The 19,291-nt window shown below is 35.2% G+C and overlaps 3 protein-coding genes across 3 annotated transcripts in view; 1 reads left to right on the forward strand and 2 right to left on the reverse strand.

Annotated features, from left to right (window-relative positions):
• Window positions 1–829: 829 nt before the first annotated feature.
• LOC137926717 (transmembrane protease serine 2-like) lies at window positions 830–1,702 on the reverse strand. Its single transcript, XM_068770403.1, has one exon. It carries the CDS (start codon window positions 1,700–1,702, stop codon window positions 830–832), a length of 873 nt encoding a protein of 290 aa, XP_068626504.1.
• Window positions 1,703–4,547: 2,845 nt separating this feature from the next.
• LOC137925706 (trypsin-like) lies at window positions 4,548–5,699 on the forward strand. The gene has a single exon (XM_068769180.1). The coding sequence runs from the start codon at window positions 4,566–4,568 to the stop codon at window positions 5,448–5,450; it is 885 nt and encodes a 294-aa protein (XP_068625281.1). The 5' UTR covers window positions 4,548–4,565; the 3' UTR covers window positions 5,451–5,699.
• A 5,955-nt stretch (window positions 5,700–11,654) lies between these two features.
• Window positions 11,655–19,291, reverse strand: part of LOC137925458 (uncharacterized) — a 108,021-nt gene continuing 100,384 nt past the window's right edge. The window contains exons 4-6 of the mRNA XM_068768904.1: window positions 17,247–17,380; window positions 14,525–14,732; window positions 11,655–12,301 (exon numbers count right to left, since the gene is read on the reverse strand). Coding sequence (XP_068625005.1) covers window positions 12,117–12,301; window positions 14,525–14,732; window positions 17,247–17,380 — 527 coding nt within the window. The 3' untranslated portion in view covers window positions 11,655–12,116. The remainder of the gene's footprint in view (window positions 12,302–14,524; window positions 14,733–17,246; window positions 17,381–19,291) is intronic.

Genomic DNA, 19,291 nt, shown 5'->3' on the forward strand with positions numbered 1-19,291 from the left:
CTCAATGTTGATTTGATGTTACTTCATACGTCATCGTTTCCAAAAATGATAAAAATAATTTATTTAACATTGGATCTTTCAAAAAGACTCTTGTTGATAAACAAATTTTTTGAAATTAATTTTATTTTTGACTATACTCTGCTTCGGAAGGTGTTATAGTTATGAAGAAGAAGCAGAAATAAATTACATAAAGGCACGTTTTAAAAAGTTTTAATAAAACAGAGGATTCCAATTATTTAATATTTGTTTATTGAATTGTCTTTTTAGCAATGACTGTATGTGGAATGCTTATTTCATTAAAGGTTCCTCAATCAACACGCTGCTATCAGCGCCTATATAAGTGACAACACCAATGCAGCGTGTTATCATGTTTAACTGTAGTATTCTCTAAATCAGAAGTTTTCTTTGAAACAAATGCTCCAAGCGTCGAAGGCAATTAAAGAAGCATAATATCGAGAACGGTGAAATTGATTTTCTTTTTATTATTAACTAAGAAAGGTACTAGTATATAGGTACTTCCGCGAAAAATTTAAATTAAGTAAATAATTTTTCACAACAATTGAAGATTTTTATAGGTCTTTGACAAAAAACTAGATTATCTGGAAAAACATATGAATGTTCAAATTTAGAACTCTGTCAAGAACTATAATCTGTGTATAATTGAAATTGTACTTTTGCGTTTCTTTTCCTTTACCACATTCTTTTACAATCACAATTTAGTTCAGACTTTTTTTTCTTGTTTTTATTAATACTGTTCCTTATTTTACAATTATCTTGTTACTCAGACTTATATTACTGTACTTCGGTTCGTCTGGATGTGTTTCCCAAATTATTTTTTAGACATAACATAGTTGTAGATCCATTCAATGTAAGGACTTATTGGGATCATTTCACCAGCATCTTCACCTACATGCAGCGGAGCATCATCAGAGCAAAACCCTGAAGCGGCTGATGTTGATAGAACACCCACTATTCCCGACGGATGGATAAGAGGACCACCGGAGTCGCCGCCGCATGTGGTGACAGTATGTCCACAAATTGGTGCCAAGCAAATAGCTGGACCAGAACCCTCTCTCTTCGCGCATTTTGTAATCATCACCGAAAGAACTTGCAGTGGCTTGCGCAATTTTAAAGTATCATCAGTTATAATTTTGCCTCCGGGTAGTGTCTTAGTTGTGATACCGAAACCGGCGAAAATCGCTTCATGTCCATACATAGACTTATATTCAACGGCACTTAGCTTTATGTAATTTTTTAGACTCATTGGAGTCATTTGTACTAGACCAATATCGTTTTTCATCAAAGATTTTACATTGTACATTCCATACGTGTAAGTATATAACGGATGTGGTACAGTTGAAATGACATCACTAAACGTATCATTTGTCCACACTGAATTATCGACGTGGCCGTATCTCACAATTAGTTTCTCCTCAGTCCACGGGTCTCCGAGAAAACTATCGCTTAAAACGGCGATGCAATGCGCCGCAGTGACCGCCCACGTCGCAGTCAGAGCGGACGCAGTACACAGATGATCGTGTTCAGCAACAATTGTATTATTTGTAAAATTGGCTACGCGGCGGATTTCAAGCCGTACGACGTAAGGATACTCGCCAGGACTCGCGTCCCTTCCTCCGTAAATTCTCAAAGGCGATTTGAAAGCGTAACATTCGCATGAAAGCAATACCAAAAACACTAACATGTTAACTAAAATGTGATTTATATAACGATATGTGAAATAATATATTTATGCGCTGTGTTTATATAACCTCTTTTATCAAAGATTGTTAAAATTTAATTTCATATATGCAACCTATGAATATGAAATGAATTTTATTTTTATATGTTTGTCATCATTGTTGTGAAATAATACTTGAAAATAATGCGACGATACTCTGGAAATATTAACTTGAAGGCCTCGTGGTACTTTTTAGTAAATATGATTTAATTACATATCCTAGCGATCGCGGTATTGAATTCTGCTCAGTACACGAATTGTACTTCTTTCTTCTTCTTTTTTCAGCCCATGGACGCCCACTGCAGGGTTAAGGCTACTTCCAAAGATCGCCACGGTTTTGCGCGGCCATGCAGTGACTTCCTACGATCATAACTATGTCGTCGCTTCACATAGTAAGGGGCCTGCCCGCGGCGCGTCTACCAGCTCACCTTCCTGTTGAATTGTATTGTACAACAAAAATAGTACATGCCAAATAAAAATATAGAAAAAAATATATCAGTACGGTGTGTATCTTGAAAGAAAATAAAACTACTTGGCGAAGAGGTTGTTCCAGACGGAATGCCTGTATTTGCAAAATATCACTAAGGGTTCTTACGCTCGCACCCTGGTATCCCAAAAGTATGATGACCATTGCAGCGACCTACCTCGAAGCGCGCAGTTCGTTGCGTCTGCGCAAAAACGCATCGGTCGTTGCGACGACACTGATTTCTTTCAATCCAGGCCAGCAGTATAAAAGAAGATGCGTCGAAGACCGCACTACAACTTGTCACTGGGCAGCATCACAGCAAGATTCACTTCGTGTATCTGTTTGCGGAAAAGATTAGCTTTCCCAGTCATACAGCATACCTTTTTGTACCTGAAAAGATGTTACTCGTTTCCTCTTCATAAAATAACAGACAACGATGTTTGGCGACCATATCGGGCTTATGGAGTCTTAAGCTGTGTTAGGAATGTGACTTAACCTGCATGGCAGATATAAAAGCAATGTACGTATGTTAGTCACATTGGACACTTTCTTATTTATATCTCACTTCAGTCTTTGTAGAATATTGTTAGGACAGGTTTGTTGCAGTCTTGAATAAATGTTTATTTGTTTTAGGTACAACATTCGTTTATTTTCTCTTCGTTTATATTAATGTCGTCTTTTTTCTCTTTCTTTTTTCACTCGATAGACAAAGCGGACGACAAAGATCGCCACGACGCGTCCTCCCTGTGGTTGGATTACCCAACCCCATCGTCTATCGACTCGTGTTCGTCACTCCAGAACCTTTTGACCCCAACTGTATGACCTGTCGTCACACGCACAGAGTCCGCCCATCGGGTTGGTGATTTCTCTCTCGATCTCCCTCCTACATTTCCTACGACAACAAGCCTATTTCGACTCTCTACTTTCATTCTATCTATTTGGTCGAAGTATACTAGGATTTGCATGTAGTAGATGGTGGAGAGCCTGTTGTTTTTACCAATTTGATCGAGGACAGATTTGTTGGTACTTCTAACTAGTACTGACCCCTGAGGGACGCCTCCAGTGACTTTGTACTCCTTGGTCCTGGTTTGCGTAGTGTATATGAGGACCCTATCAGAGAAGTAACTAGCGACTATTCTGTATAGATATAGAGATACTTTTAATGAGCTAAGTGCTTCCATGATAACCTTCCATTTCGCTGAGTTAAAGGCGTTTTTAATGTCCAAGGTGGCAACCAGGCAGTATTCTATGGAGCTTTTCTTCCATATTTTCCCAGACACTGCTAGTTTTTCTATATTGACTTTTTGCTCTATAGCGTCTAGCGTAGACCGGCCTTTTCTGAACCCATACTGTGAGTTAGCTAGGTGGGGTTCAACTGCTGCTTCGATCCTGCTGTGAATAATACGTTCTAGTATTTTCCCGCAGTATCCATCATACAGAGGGGCCGGTATGACGATGGCTCGTGACATGATGATGTGATGCCCAGATGACAGCTTTTCTTTCCTTATCGGTGATCCAGTTTAGGCTACTGATGTGCTTATAGGGTTCCGAAATCAGTACTATGTCTAATTTTAGCTCTCGTATCGTCTGCATGAGTAGGTCTGGGGCAACCTCACAGCGATTAAAATTAATTTGTAGTAACTTGATCATTTTTGATGCTGTCTTAACATCCAAAGTGCTTTTTTAAATACAGGGCAATAACCACAGCCTGCAATGTGAGCACAGTCTTTAGTATTCCCAATGTCAACACAGAGGACATATCGGGCTTTCTTACCGCACTCTTTGGCTTTGTGTAGCTCTTATTCTACACACTCTTTGAGTAGCTCTTATTCTACAATTGACTCATCCTATCTTAATCTTTTGCCGCTCTGTTAAGGTTCTGGCCAATTGTGCTTCTATTCTAATAGAAGCCGTAAGTGTAGTGTGTACGTGTGCGTGTGCGTGTGCGTGAGTGTGTGCGTGTGCGTGTGCGTGTGCGTGTGCGTGTGCTTGTGCGTGTACGTGTGCGTGTGCGTGTGCGTGTGCGTGTGCGTGTACGTGTGCGTGTGCGTATGCGAGTACGTGTGCGTGTGTGTGTGCGGGTGCGCGCGCGCGCGCCTATGTGTGTGTGTGTTGTTTGTATTGTTAGAATTTATCAAAACAGATTGATCTTTAGTATCGAAATGTATTGAAAATTTCGATTCCTTGTCAGTAAAAACGCAATAAAAGTATACTTTAATGTATGAAAGAGTGGAAAGTTTTATTTACTTTTTAAATTAAAAGATATAGTTTTATAGCCTTATTCAATAAAAGGTTACATAAATAAATCACATTTATATTTTATATCACATTTACATTTTCAAATATCTCTACCTAAATCGTATGAAAGTTAAAATGTTAATATTTTTCGTATTGATTACAAGTCAAGGTTTGGCTGCAAAATTGCCTTTGAGAATATACGGAGGGCGCGACGCAAACCCTGGAGAATATATATACGTTGTCCGACTGGAAGTACAACGCGTGGCTAATTTCACAAATAATACAATTGTTGCTGAACACGATCATCTGTGTACTGCGTCCGCGCTAACTGCGACGTGGGCGGTCACTGCGGCGCATTGCATCGCCGATTTAAGCGATAGTTTTCGTGGAGACCCGTGGACTGAGGAGAAACTAATTGTGAGATACGGCCACGTCGATAATTCAGCGTGGACGAATGATACGTTTAGTGACGTCATTTCAACTGTACCACATCCGTTATATACTTACACGGGTGGAATGGACAATGTAAAATCCTTGATGAAAAACGATATTGGTCTAGTACAGATGACTCCAATGAGTCTAAAAAATTACATAAAGCTAAGTGCCGTTGAATATAAGTCTATGTATGGACATGAAGCGATTTTCGCTGGTTTCGGTATTACAACTAAGACACTACCCGGAGGCAAAATTATAACTGATGATACTTTAAAATTGCGCAAGCCACTGCAAGTTCTTTCGGTGATGATTACAAAATGCGCGAAGAGAGAGGGTTCTGGTCCAGCTATTTGCTTGGCACCAATTTGTGGACATAATGTCACCACATGCGGCGGCGACTCCGGTGGTCCTCTTATCCATCCGTCGGGAATAGTGGGTGTTCTATCAACATCGGCCGCTTCAGGATATTGCTCTGATGACGCTCCGCTGCATGTAGGTGAAGATGCTGGTGAAATGATCCCAATAAGTCCTTATATTGAATGGATCTACAGCTATGTAATGTCTAAAAAATAATTTGGGAAGCACATCCAGACGAACCGAAGTACAGTAATATAAGTCTGAGTAACAAGATAATTGTAAAATAAGGAACAGTATTAATAAAAACAAGGAAAAAAGTCTGAACTAAATTGTGGAAGTAAAAGAATGTGGTGAAGGAAAAGAGGCGTAAAAGTACAATTTCAATTTTACACAGACTATAGTTCTTGACAGAGTTCTAAATTTGAACATTTATATGTTTTTCCAGATAATTCAGTCTTTTGTGAAAGACCTATAAAAATCTTCAATTGTTGTAAAAATTATTTACGTAATTTAAATTTTTCGCGGACGTACCTATATACTAGAACCTTTCGTAGTTAATAATAAAAAGAAAAAAATAATTTCACCGTTTTCAATGCTATGATTTTTTAATTTCCGTCGACGCTTGGAGCATTTTTTTCATAGAAAACATCTGATTTAGAGAATACTACAGTTAAACATGATAACGCAAAGGTGTTGTCACTTATATAGGCGCTGATAGCAGCGTGTTGATTGAGGAACCTTTAATGAAATAAGAATTCCACATACAGTCATCCCTAAAAAGACAATTCAATTAACAAATATTTAAATGACAAGAAACCTTGGTATAATTGTTACTTGATTATTCTGATTTCATTTATGTTTTATCTGACAGAAAATCTGTATTATTAAACTTTTTAAACCGTGCCTTTATGGAATTTATTTCCACTTCTTCTTCATAAATATAACACCTTCCGAAGCAGAGTATAGTCAAATATAAAATTAATTTCAAAAAATTTGTTTATCAACAAGAGTCTTATTGAAAGATCCAATGTTAAATAAAATATTTTTATCATTTTTGGAAACGATGACGTATGAAGTAACATCAAATCAACATTGAGGAAAGCACGAGCCAATGAAATTAAAAAAATAGTAGATTCCAATATTCTTGTGAGGCATGAACCCACGCCGCGTCATATGCTTCGAAAGATTTGCTAAAATGACCTAATGGCGATCTCTCCTAACAACGCGCAGGACATACGTATTCTTTCCCAACTCTGATATAAATGCAGCTAAAGGCCTTTGGAGAATAGCACATCTTACTCCTATAACTGAAGAACGTAAGGTCACATCTGACGTACGATTTTTTTAATTTTAGTAATTCGGATTATTGATCCTTGACCCTGAGCTCAAAGAAGCTGTCAAAGCCAGACAGCCTAGCAGCGTCCAGCACTAATCAAATACAGCAGCGTGTCCACGCTCTCTCTCAGATATGTACCTTATAACACAGTATGGGTAATAGTTGTATTAATTAATTTTTATTTTAATAGAATCAGGCGTTACCTTGCAGAAGTCCATCCTAAGTAATAAAAGGACCAATATTTAGCCACATGCAGTGGTAGTCGTGCAACAAAGTGCACCGCCCGCCAACCCGCTGATAAATGCGTATGCGGCAAATAATGCAAATTACACAACCGAGAAAGACTCTGTCTTTGGCAATAATCGGTGTAACATAACTCCTGAAGATGCCCTGTGGAGGGGTCGAACACGTGTTGAGTAATTTGGCGGTGGCAGGCGGTGCACTTTGTTGCACGACTACCAGTGCATGTGCGGAAGTGGCTAAATATTGGTCCTTTTATCAACTCATTTTTCTTTATATTTAACGAGTTTATTTTGAGAGCGAACCGCATCTGTCACAATAAAGTCCACTAACAGTTTTAGTGTCTCTGTGGAACACGCCCGGTGGTTATATTGTAATTATCTATGTACATTTAGCATTAGCATGTACATAAGCCTGTTACAAGACTATTGTTACATTTGCTCGGGGTGTTTAGTTGACTACACATTTATAAATAATTTTCATCTATAGCATTTTTAATATTATTTTTTCTTCGGTAACGCAGTCCAATCCAAGTGATTGTCTGAATGAATTTGCCGTATTCGATAGCTTCGCCGGATCCGCAAATCTCCTCATTTCTTATTCAATCTCCCAGCGAAATTCCGATCATAGCCCTCTTTCCATCCCCCCGTACCATTGCTTTCTGGGTGACCTTGAGCCTTCCTGTGAGGACCGTCTTAGGTGACCACGTCTCGGATCTGTATGAATATCAAAATCAGATCCGATTATGCTATTTGTCAAACGTTATTGGCATGAAAAATCAATAAAAAATGAGAAGTAACCTTGATTTTTGTAATATATTAATAAAGATGCCCAGTATTTTAATATAAGCTTCATCTAATTTAATGCAATTTATTTCATCATCTGTAAGCCCATGTTCAGCAGTAGCGCAATGTATTAAAATAGTAATTTCGTGGCAATGATAATAAAAAGAATAAAATATGTAATAAATTTATTCGATTGTAATGTTCAATTATAAAAGTTTTATTCTTTCACATAAAGTAAGCCTATATAAATAAAAGAAATACTATATTTCAATTTTCAAACATTGCTAACTAAAACACATGAAAGTTAACATGCTAGTTATTTTCGTATTACTTATAAGCGAAGGTTCTACTTCAAAAATGCCTCTGAGAATTCACGGAGGTCGCGACGCAAGCCCTGGAGAATATCCGTACGTTGTTAGGCTGGAAATACAATATTTTGCTAACTTTACGAACAATACGCTCGTAGCTAGACACGATCATCTGTGCACTGCGTCAGCTTTGACTGCGACGTGGGCGATCACCGCAGCGCATTGCATTACTGACTTGAGTGCTTACTACATTGAAGACCGTTACACTGAGGTGAAGCTTGTCATTAGATATGGACACGTTGATAGTTCCACGTGGACTAATAACACGTTTAGTGATGTGATCACAACTGTACCGCATCCATTGTATATAATAGCAGACGGGACGTTGAACAATTACTTCGTATTAAGGAACGATATTGGTCTTGTTCAGACGACACCGATGCATCTAATAAGTTATATAAAACTTAGTGCAGTTGACTATCTATCTCTGTACGGACAGGAAGCAATTTTTGCAGGTTTTGGAATTACAACGGAGAAACTTCCAGAAGGTAAAATCGTAACTGATACATTACAACTACGCAAGCCGTTGCAAATTCTTTCGGTGATGATAACAAAATGCGTAAAGGGTTTGAATATACGACCGTCTGTTTGCATGGCGCCAAGATGTGGACATACTGTCACCGTATGCGGTGGTGACTCTGGGGGCCCGCTCATACACCCGTCAGGAATAGCGGGTGTTCTATCAATAGGACCAGTTGCAGGCCATTGCTTGAATATTCCGAAGTCTTCAGTTCACTACGCCGGTGGAATAATTCCTATCAGTCCTTACATTGAATGGATTCATAGCTATGTAATGAAATAAATATTTTATACCAAACACAATCACATGAATTGAGAGTACAATCCTTGGCAATTGAAGATTTTTAACATTTCTTCGATCTTCAAGGTAACAATTGCAATGGAAATAAATCACTATAGCAATCGTGGCTCTGATATTATATCGTCTGAATGATTGCTGTAGATAATACATTTACTTTTGTTATTTTATTCAGATTGTACACCAGTAGGCGGTGTACAACGCAAGTTCAACTTTACAATTATCAGTTAATCTATAACTTAGCGAATACATTAGTTAAAACACGGTTTTAACCGCAGTTTAATATAAAATACGTGTGTTTTATTTATATAAACTTATTTTGTGAACACGTATAAAACTTTACCGATGCAATAATAAAAAAAATTAATAAAATTTAATTCGTTATTCTGGAAAAAAATATTACAAGAAATAAGTAAACTACTACTTTTATTTAAATGTATTCGCAAACTCACTTTGTCGTCGCTCATGCCTTAAGCCGTTGCTTAACCTACCCAAAGATATCTTTTAGGGGAATATACCATAATCGCCACGCTTGCCTGGAGGGTTGGCGATCGCAGTGTAGTGTTATGGTACGCTGGTAGACGCTACTGTCCTTCCTTTGGAAAGTTATTTGTCAGTGGCATCACCATATAATAAATACACCTACAATCTCAAGTATTAGTCTTCTACCCCTGGTCTACCACGTGATTGCTACGAACTGAAGTAATAAAACCGATTCTATGTTACTAATATATATATAATTGGCATATCAAATTGTTATGTTAAAATAATCGGTTTTACTATATGCTTATGCGACGCGGTACCAAATAATTAATAATTAGACCAATGACCCATGTCTTTTTTTTTATTTTTTTTTCCAAATAATTTCTGAAATGGCTGCATCAATTTCGACGGTACTAACAATGGAAGTTAGCTAATGTTAAAAGAAGCAACTTCGGCTACTTTTTGCTAAATTCCACACCCACGAAATCGCGAACACGGCTAGTTTTAAATAACGAAAATCATTATTTATGTGAAAGTAGTAAATAATAGTTATTTCTATTGCATTGATTTTTCATTAACCAAACATTTTATTTACACACAAAATATTACGATAATGTACAAGTGAAATATTTAATAGAATCGTTAATATTACAATAAAATGAAAAGCAATTTCAAAACAATATTGTTGTACTTTTTAATGTTTGAATTTGAATGTTTTTCTTTCAAATTTCCATTCGACACATGCTACCAAGGTGAAGAGAATCCAAGTCAACATCCGTATGTAGTTCTTCTTGAGTTACAACAAATTTCTGATTTAGCAAGTACATTTGTTAAGCGAGATCACCTTTGCACTGCATCAGCTTTGTCTCCAACGTGGGCGTTGACCGCAGCGCATTGCTTGACAAGCGTGTACGAACTTAGCGCCGGTCTACCGTACAATGTGGAGAAACTCGTCATCAACTACGGATCACCCAGTTCAATGTTACATAATTCGACATTTAGTAAAGTTCTGTTCACAGTCACCCATCCTTCGTATAGACTGACCGCGGAAAATATCGGACATAATAGTCCGGAGCAGAATGATATCGCTCTTTTGAGGACGACACCTATGAACATTTCAAAATTCATTGGTTTGAGTGTAGTTGGACTATACTTATTGGATTATGAAGCTGTTTTAGCTGGTTTCAAATTAGAAGACAAGATAGAAGACGATATCCAGATAGATATGTTAGGAGACGGAGCAGTGTCAAATAGATCATTTCAAATTGTAGAAGTAATGATTTCAGAGTGTAAAGAGAAAAGGCAATGGTCACCTTCTTTTTGTCTTACATCGAAATGTACTCAAAAAGTGTCAGTTTGTGGTGGAGATTCCGGAGCACCCATACTGCATTCGTCAGGAATAATCGGGATACTATCTGTGGGGGACGCGATAGGAGATTGTTTGGATTCTGTGGAGGAAACACATTTAGAGATGGCAGAAGTTGTTGTTCCTATCAGCTCTTACTATTCATGGATTCAGAGTTTTATAACAGAGTGAAAAAATATAAAAGCATTTAATTTTAGCCGCACACATTTTTTAAAAATTCTAAAGTAATTGATGAAAAACATGCAATATTTCATAGTACTGTTCCGTCGTTGTAACTTCGGATGGCGCCAACAGATGGCGCTAGTAGTAAAAAGCGTTATCGTTTGAATTAATGGGAAAGAATGACCGACCACCCAACACATATACATTACCTTTTTCAACTATACAGAAAAACAATACAATTAAGTAAAGTGAATAAATGATCTATTCTATGCTTATCACTGATGTTCAGTAAAAACTACAACGTGATCAGGATATTATAGTGGTCATTTTATAGACGATTCCCACAGGAAAATAATATATAGCTCTCTGGCGTGTGATTCTCCTGTTCAATGCGCCGCTGACAATGTCGCTATGTAGGTACTATGTATTTTTAATTAGAAAATACCAACTTATAATTTTAATAAAATAAATTAAACAATATTTACATAGACGTTTATTTCATTAATTATTTGATGCACGTAAAAAAAACATTAACATTATGTCACATAAATTATAAGACGGTGTGTGCTATAAACAAACTTTGTGATCAATGAGGAATATACTTAAATTTTAATTAAGATACTAAATGTTTTTGTCAACTATTGTATTATCTGTTGTACAATTTATTGGAATTTTACATCTAGGAACACAAAATGTACTTATTTATTATCTGTAGCCATTCATAAATTTACAATTTATTTATCTAGACCATTCTTTTTACACAAATAGAAATTAATTTATAACTTAAAAATATAACATGTGAAAGTTTTATTTAAACTTATTTTAATGTATACACTTATATTTGTTTTATTTATATAATGCTTATTACGTTATATTGTAACAATTCCTAAAATATTCAGTCAAAATGTTAATGACAAGCATTGTTCAATCATTATTTAATGAATAATGATAGGTTGGGAATTGTAATTTTTATTTTTTGTAAGATAGATTTGACTTGGCTACTAAGGAATGTTTTTTGTCTTATATGAGCAACTGTATCTCATCTTTAAGTGTTTCTACGAATATATTACCTTGCATTAGATATATTTACTATGATCCTGTTTTTTAACATTATTAATTATTATTTTTCTCAATTAAAAGTCATGGTTATTTATTCACAAATCTCACTAATAACATTTATTTGGTAAACGAAAATATCTTACCCCCGATATTACTATGTTTCCCCTATTTTATTACATCTAAAACTTCATTGCAATTTGGAAACATTTATCGTAAATTATTTATTAAATTTAGACTAAATTCGTCAAAATTAAAGATGTTAATATTCAACCACCGATCGCAGATAATAGTAGATTTTGATTACTTTCCTCGTCATAGTATTGGTTTGTATCACTTAATAAGCCTTCGTATATTTGACCATAATCCTGGCAGACGACCATGGGTAGGAAGAATAAGAGAAAAAGAAGAAAGAAACTTTGAAAGCACGATGAAGCGCCTCCGTTAAGTGTAACTGAAAAAAAAAAAATTAGTATTAATTATCTTTATAGTTATGTCTTTGATTATAAAAAAAACGCTGTTAAGTTATATATAAGTCTTAATTCAAAACAATTATATCGCATTATTTTCTTCAAAATATTTACTACAGAACTACATGAAAGATTATAGAACATCAAAATATATTTATAACGAAAAAAATTTTGTGGTTATATATGGTACGGAACCCCTAAGTCTTTTTTATTTATTTAGTCACTGTATCCTGTGCAATGCTACGTCACAAATTAAAATAAGTTTGAAGGAAGGACATTACAAATTTTTTTAATACATTTTGAGTCATTTTATTGAATAAAAAAACCACTACCATAGAAACCTTCGTGGGCTCATGCACAGCAACTTTGCTAAAGATAATGACATAATCAAATGCGAAATCCAAATACAGACAAACATTCATTATTCAAGTATATAGATATACACACACACACACACACAAATATTTATATACATATATATATACACATACATTATAGTGTATATATATATATATGGATTAGAAAACCATCAGCTACAATAGTTCTTAATAATTTAGAATGTAATAGTATTTTTATGTGTATGTGCAAACGTCACAATATAGTATTTGTAATTAAGAGATCTTTGTAGAATTTTTGGGTACATTTTCTTTACATTCCTTCTTGCCCGTATTTTGCACTAATTTTGTCAGTAATTAGGGAAAAATTGAACTAAACATATTGCTTGAAAGCCTATTGAAAAACACGCTCATAAGTACATTAAATATATAGATGTCAACATTATATCCCATTGAATTTTTTTTTTATATAAAATCTTCAGAAGGACAAATACCGGCGATTTCTTAAATAACCTCTACAAAACAGTTTTATATAAACCTCATTTATTATTAACGTATGGAAAATAACATTAAGTTACCTTATATTTTATATGATCTTTTGAGAGTATTCACACATTCTTCAAAAAGGAGGTGATAGGAACTACCTAACGCGTAGTGCACTGGTTCTGGCACTGTAGTAAAAATAAACTAAGATTATTTATAAACTTCTGCTCTTAGATTCCATGAATGGAGACTCCATGGATGGACCGAGCGCAATGGCTGACGGAAGTAATCCGCAGTTTTAACGGTCAGAAACGTGGACCATAAATAATGTAAACCTATATATAGAAGGTAAAGTACAAATAAATAAGTTCAGGACACAGGAACAAAATTTATATTGAGAATATAGACGAAGAAATACTGGATACCCATGCTATGGGAACAAAAGAAGCAATAGTACAGATGGGTAGGTTATTGAACATGGAACTCTAATGTCTTCTTCTAAAAAAAAGATAAAGAGGAGAAATCAAGGCTTCACGCCTGCTATCCGTAAATCTAGATATCAGAGAAGGTGATATTACACTTTTTAACCTACATTACTAAAATGCGTAGCGAATTCAAGATTAATCTTAACTTAGCGTACGTTAAGATGGTTTTTAATATTATATTAAAAGTAATAGGAAATTCCAGTTTTACTCAAAGTCATAAAAACTTTAAGATTTAGGCCGGCAGATTTTCGGCATTTTGTGCATACAAGGAAAATGTCGTTTCAGTTTACAGACATCCATTGTCAATCGTAGACACCTACAAAAATAATCTATTAGGGGTGATATAACATAATCGCTTTTATTTTAGTCTTATGGTACGCAGGTGACACTGTTAAAACTTGTTTTGAGCTGTGGTAATCCCATATAATTAATCTACAAAGTATGAATTATATAAGACTGAATCTGATCTAAAGTATTCGTATTTACCCACTAATAAATAGATGAACGAACTTATGATGACGAAAAATGACACAACTTTTTAGTGGAACCTATAGTTTTACGATGTTAACTATAGTATATAAGCTAGTCGAAAGACGATACGGGCCAATTTTATTCAGTCATGTTGAAAATACAAACCCTATGTCCAGGGATGGACATTGTACATTTAAATTGATGTTGATATTTATTAAGAGTGCGAAAAACCGATGATCTTTGAAGTTGAAAGGTTTTCAAGTGACAATCACAAGCCGGTAGACGCGGCGTGGGTAAATCCCAATTAAACGGACCGTCGACATAGATAAGTTCGCGGGAAGTCCCCGGATGCGAGCAGCACAGGACCGCTCATCGATGGAGGCCTATACCTTACAGTGGGCGCCCATCAGTTAAAGTAGGAGTATCTACTTACTTCTCTCAGGTCTAGGATCAGTATCTGGTGTGAAAAAGTCCAGCTTCGCCATTCGTTTGTAAGCGTCGTATATAGAAGCTTGGCATTCCACTCTCAGACGACCTCCCGGAAAGTGACCAGATGTTAATTTAAGTTTAACATTCACCAGTGACGTGAATAGCCCGTCTGACATTCGCTGGTTACTCCATCTTGTGTCCGAGGACCGCAACTGAAATATAGGATTCAAATTATTTAGATTTATGCCTTAAAATTACCTTTTTAGGGTTCTCTTAGATAGAGATCTTATCTTAAATTTTTGTTATAAGGAGTAGAAGTTAGTTATTTACAAAATTCTTACGCTCTCCTATGTAACACACATGATTTTGATATTAAAACGAAAGGTTAATCCTTTCGTTTTAATATCGTTGTACTCTATTGACTAATTGGTAAGCTTATTCAGAGCTTCCAGCATAAATAAGGTAACAAAATTCTATGTTCTATTATTTCTATTTTACTCCTATTCTTTTTAAAATATCAGTTAAGAAATGACCAGTGCGTTTCTTATAGGCTGCCAGTTTAAGTCATCTTTTAAAATACGCAATATGGTTCTAGGTGCTACCTTCTTCCCTCAAAATAAAACATTTTGCTTTCGGACTGGATTCCTTCAAATTCTTTCCCTTGCTGCTTTTATCGGCTGTTTCGTATGAACACTACGTTGAAGTCTAGATATTATTCTTTTACAAACAGAGGAGGTTTCATTGTACCTATCAATAGTCCGGCATACAAACATTTGACTAACACCAAGCGTGTGGAGGAATTTAAATATCGTATCTGGTACCATACCTACTTTATGTAAGGTGATTGCATTGCAGCAATTTGGGTATCTTTATCCTCTTACTCTATTATAATATTATTAAATATTTTACAATTGGCGCGAAACAAGACTTGTCTTAAGCCAGTAACTAGGTCTGTGATAGCTAAGCAATGTGATAGTTAAAACAAAATCATTTATCTCTTGGGAATACAGGAGAATCCCTCTATTAAGAAGAAGTATGAAGAAATGCAAAGAGTTACAGATAATGTAAATAAACAAATAAATAAAGATGATGAACTTGATAAAATATGATGCAAGAAAGAAGGAAATGAAATAAAAATCTAAACAAAATAAATATTTTACCTTGTTAATAAAATCACTATTTCACAAGTAGAACTAAACGAGAGGTCCCCGAAGACGGGGGCCATAAAAAGATAACAGTTACAACTAGCTTAATGTTGTTCCTTATATTATTACTAGCTGATCCCGCAAACGTTGTTTTGCAAACAAAATATTTTTAATTTTCAATTTAAAAATAAGGGTTGATTGTAGAGGGGTGAAAATTTAGGGTTGTATGTATTTTTGTATGTTGTATCATAAAAAAATAAAAACAAAAAATTTCGTCAAAAAAAAAATTTAAGGGTGAACAACCCTTATCATTTAGGGGTATGAAAAATAGATAGTAGTCGATTCTCAGACCTACTAAATACGCATATAAAATTTGGTAAAAATCGGTCAAGCCGTTTCAGAGGAGTTCAAGTTCGAACACCGTGACACGAGAATTTCATATATTAGATGTTTGAGATCATTATTTTTTTTTAAATATACCAGGGTTTTTATTTGCATAAATCATGTTATATATAGTGCGAGTATATTGGGATCGAAAGGTTCCCGAGCTTCAACCACGTGCCGGTGGACGCGGAGTGACTAAGCCTCCCATTAGGTGGAATGACGTCATAATTAAGGTAACCAGAAGTCACCGGATTCAGGCTGCGCAGGACTGGTCAACGTGGCGATCTTTAGAGTAGAAGAAGAAGGAGATAATGATAGCGTCTTTGATTATTTCTTACTGACTCCCGTGGACCCATATAGATGGGTCGAAAAGCGTCTTTTTGGAGCACAAAAGTGGAATCTATGTCAGTAGAAATGCCTCAATAATTTGACTACATGATATAATTCTATTTTGCAATAAATGAAGGCTACTTCTAACATCTCTTATCGTAAATACTTGGGGAGGCCTGTGTACAACAGTTGACATTTTACAGCTTTATTTATCATTAGTATACTTTAGTATTTTTTAATGATTGATTAAGTGTAAACTTCTTTTCACTTCCACCTGTCTTAAACGGATATCTTTGTGACGTCATCCGTCTATGGCCCCCGCTATTGGAGGCCTCTCGTACCCCTAATTAGTTGGGATCAGGGTCTTTATTAACAAATAAAGTTTATTAGATTTTTCATCTTTATTCTTCACTCACAGTCATACTTCTCAATTCTTTTATTCTGACCTTATTTCCATCACAATATCTTTCATTTTGTTCTTTCATTCCTTGTTGCTTTCATCGCCTTCCTTCCATCATCTTATTACTCTTAGGTGGCTAGGTACATTTTTTATTCTTTATTTTATTATTTACATATTCTACTTTTTTATCACAGTTTTCTTTGGGTTGTGCTTTCTTAATACATTACTACACTTTTCTTATTCTATTTTTCCTATTATTAATTGACTAGTCATTTTATGTGCAGTTTATTAGGTACCTACTTATCTATACTGTTTTGTTTCTATTAACAGTGTCACTCACCACACTACGAGCAAACGATAGGAATGATAGGCGAGTATTTTATATTTCGTATATGTGTGGTGTGTTTAATAGAATGGGAATGGGATGGGAATTTATACTTTATAATATTTTTGTAATCTATACTTACCGGTTTATCATTGAGGAAAATTGTTAAATTCGTAGCAGGCTTCGCAGGACCTGATGAGCAGTTCGCGGTCAATGTGTCGCCGGGTAGATACCGGTCCTTATCAGCCTGAAGTATCGGATCTAGCTGAGGCAACGCTGAAAGATTATAAATATATATATTAGTTCTTTCAATGTTATGAAAACAGTCGATAATTTTCCTATTGATTTAAATTGAAAAAGTTACTCTCTGGATGGTGCAGGTTGAAAAATATTCACCAAGTGTGTTTTTTGTTAATACAGTTGGTTTTAAATACTCTATATGTATTTCGTAGTCAGTACAGATAACCGAGCAAAGAGCGTTGAAGCCTTAAATACTTGAGTGATATATATATGTATGTATGTGTGTGTGTGCGTGTTTGCATGTTTAGTAAAATTGAGATAATATCATCATAATTTAACCCTTAGGACGTCCACTGCTGGGCATAGGCTCTGTCTTTACAAGGTCATTTGTCCACTTTGTGGGCGTATGTACTACGCTATGCTTCCCGGCCCTTGGTGTTCGCCCCAGACCCTCAAAGCCTCTGTGGCCTACTGTTTTACACGCTAAGTGACAAAAGAATAAGTCAATATTTACAGTATAAGATGCGAAATTAGTTTAAAACATTATATATGTATATAAAAACTTTCAGTACAAATTTCTTCGAAAAAATCATGATAAATCGACTGTAGTACAATATGCATCTGCCTGTTTTGTATTACAGAGGTACAATAGTGTAAAACAATGGAAAAATATAAAGCGTTCGTAGGACGCTATTTGCCTCTGGAAACTCAATTTGACTGCTCGCAGAACACGTAGCGGAATATAAATTGTCATTGTTTGCCGTCTATGAAGCCGTTGAATTTTACGTGTTTGAAACTGTGCAAGGTATGGAGTTTTGTAATGAAACTGACTAACCGTTCAATTATTGAAATAGGTGAATTGATTCAAGCGAAAGGCTATTAATTTAGATTAATATTGACAAGGCTTCTGTGTTCCTGAAATTAGATGTAATATATGAAGTGAATCACTGTTTTTTTTCTTACTTAATAACGACTTTACCAATGTCGTATTTTTTTACGAGTTTCATATATCCCTGTACAAGAATCTTAAAGAAAATTAAAACATTGGACAGAAACTAGAAAATTTCTCTGAGATTTTAAAAGACTTAATAAACACTGTGACATGCAGGAATGTAAACCAAAAAAAAAATCGAAAATAATAAATACAATTGTAAAATAAAAGCAAGAACGTTAATGTCTGTGGAATATAAATTATAAATAATAAAAAAACTTAAAAATTTCTAGAAGACATGACTATTGAAATTTTGGGCATTTGTCAGTTCGCTCTGAAGTTTGCGCGTTTGACAGATAAACTTATATTGTCGTAACAGCTGCGTTTTTCACTATTTATAGATAATAAAATTAATTTGTAGTACATATACAATTAGCAAATAAATTGGCCACGCTGACATACGTCACGTAATTTTTTTTTCGAATGTGATTGGCCAATATGTTCTGGCAGTACAGTTTGCCGTGACAAAAAGGCTATATGCAGCAGTGGACGTCTTACGCCTGCGTGGAATTTCCAGTTAAAAGTAACCTCCTGCGGTTAAATCATTAAATAAAGTTATAACAAGATGTTACTTTTTTTCAGAGTAACAATTGATTTATAAATGAACACTGGCACTCACGAAAAAATTAAAAAAATACAATTTTTGGTTTGTAAGTACCAACAAAAGCTCAGGTAATTATATTCCGTGCGTAGAAGTTTTTGTTTGAAATTAATGCTAATTTATGCTCTCTTGTGTAACACACTAAAATTAACCGTTATTATATTCAACTATAGTACGTAAGTAAACTGTATGAAATAACAAAAAATATATCCACAGTATTCGTTGTACATCGATAAAAAAATATAGCTAACCAGTGTTTATCGCCCTGGAAACCGTACTAAGCCGGCGGTATATATCAAATAGCTAAAATACTGTCGGGCATTGAGACGAAAACACTCGTTACCATGGTACGGGC

The sequence above is a fragment of the Battus philenor genome, unplaced genomic scaffold (genome assembly GCF_028537555.1).
Source record: "Battus philenor isolate CCGP_79_NKW_IND1 unplaced genomic scaffold, ilBatPhil1.0.hap1 SCAF_10, whole genome shotgun sequence".
Classification (NCBI taxonomy): domain Eukaryota; kingdom Metazoa; phylum Arthropoda; class Insecta; order Lepidoptera; family Papilionidae; genus Battus; species Battus philenor.

Excerpts from the sequence above, each read along its gene's own strand:
- LOC137925706 (XM_068769180.1), top strand. The coding sequence starts at position 4,566 with ATGAAAGTTAAAATGTTAATATTTTTCGTATTGATTACAAGTCAAGGT.
- LOC137926717 (XM_068770403.1), bottom strand. The coding sequence starts at position 1,702 with ATGTTAGTGTTTTTGGTATTGCTTTCATGCGAATGTTACGCTTTCAAA.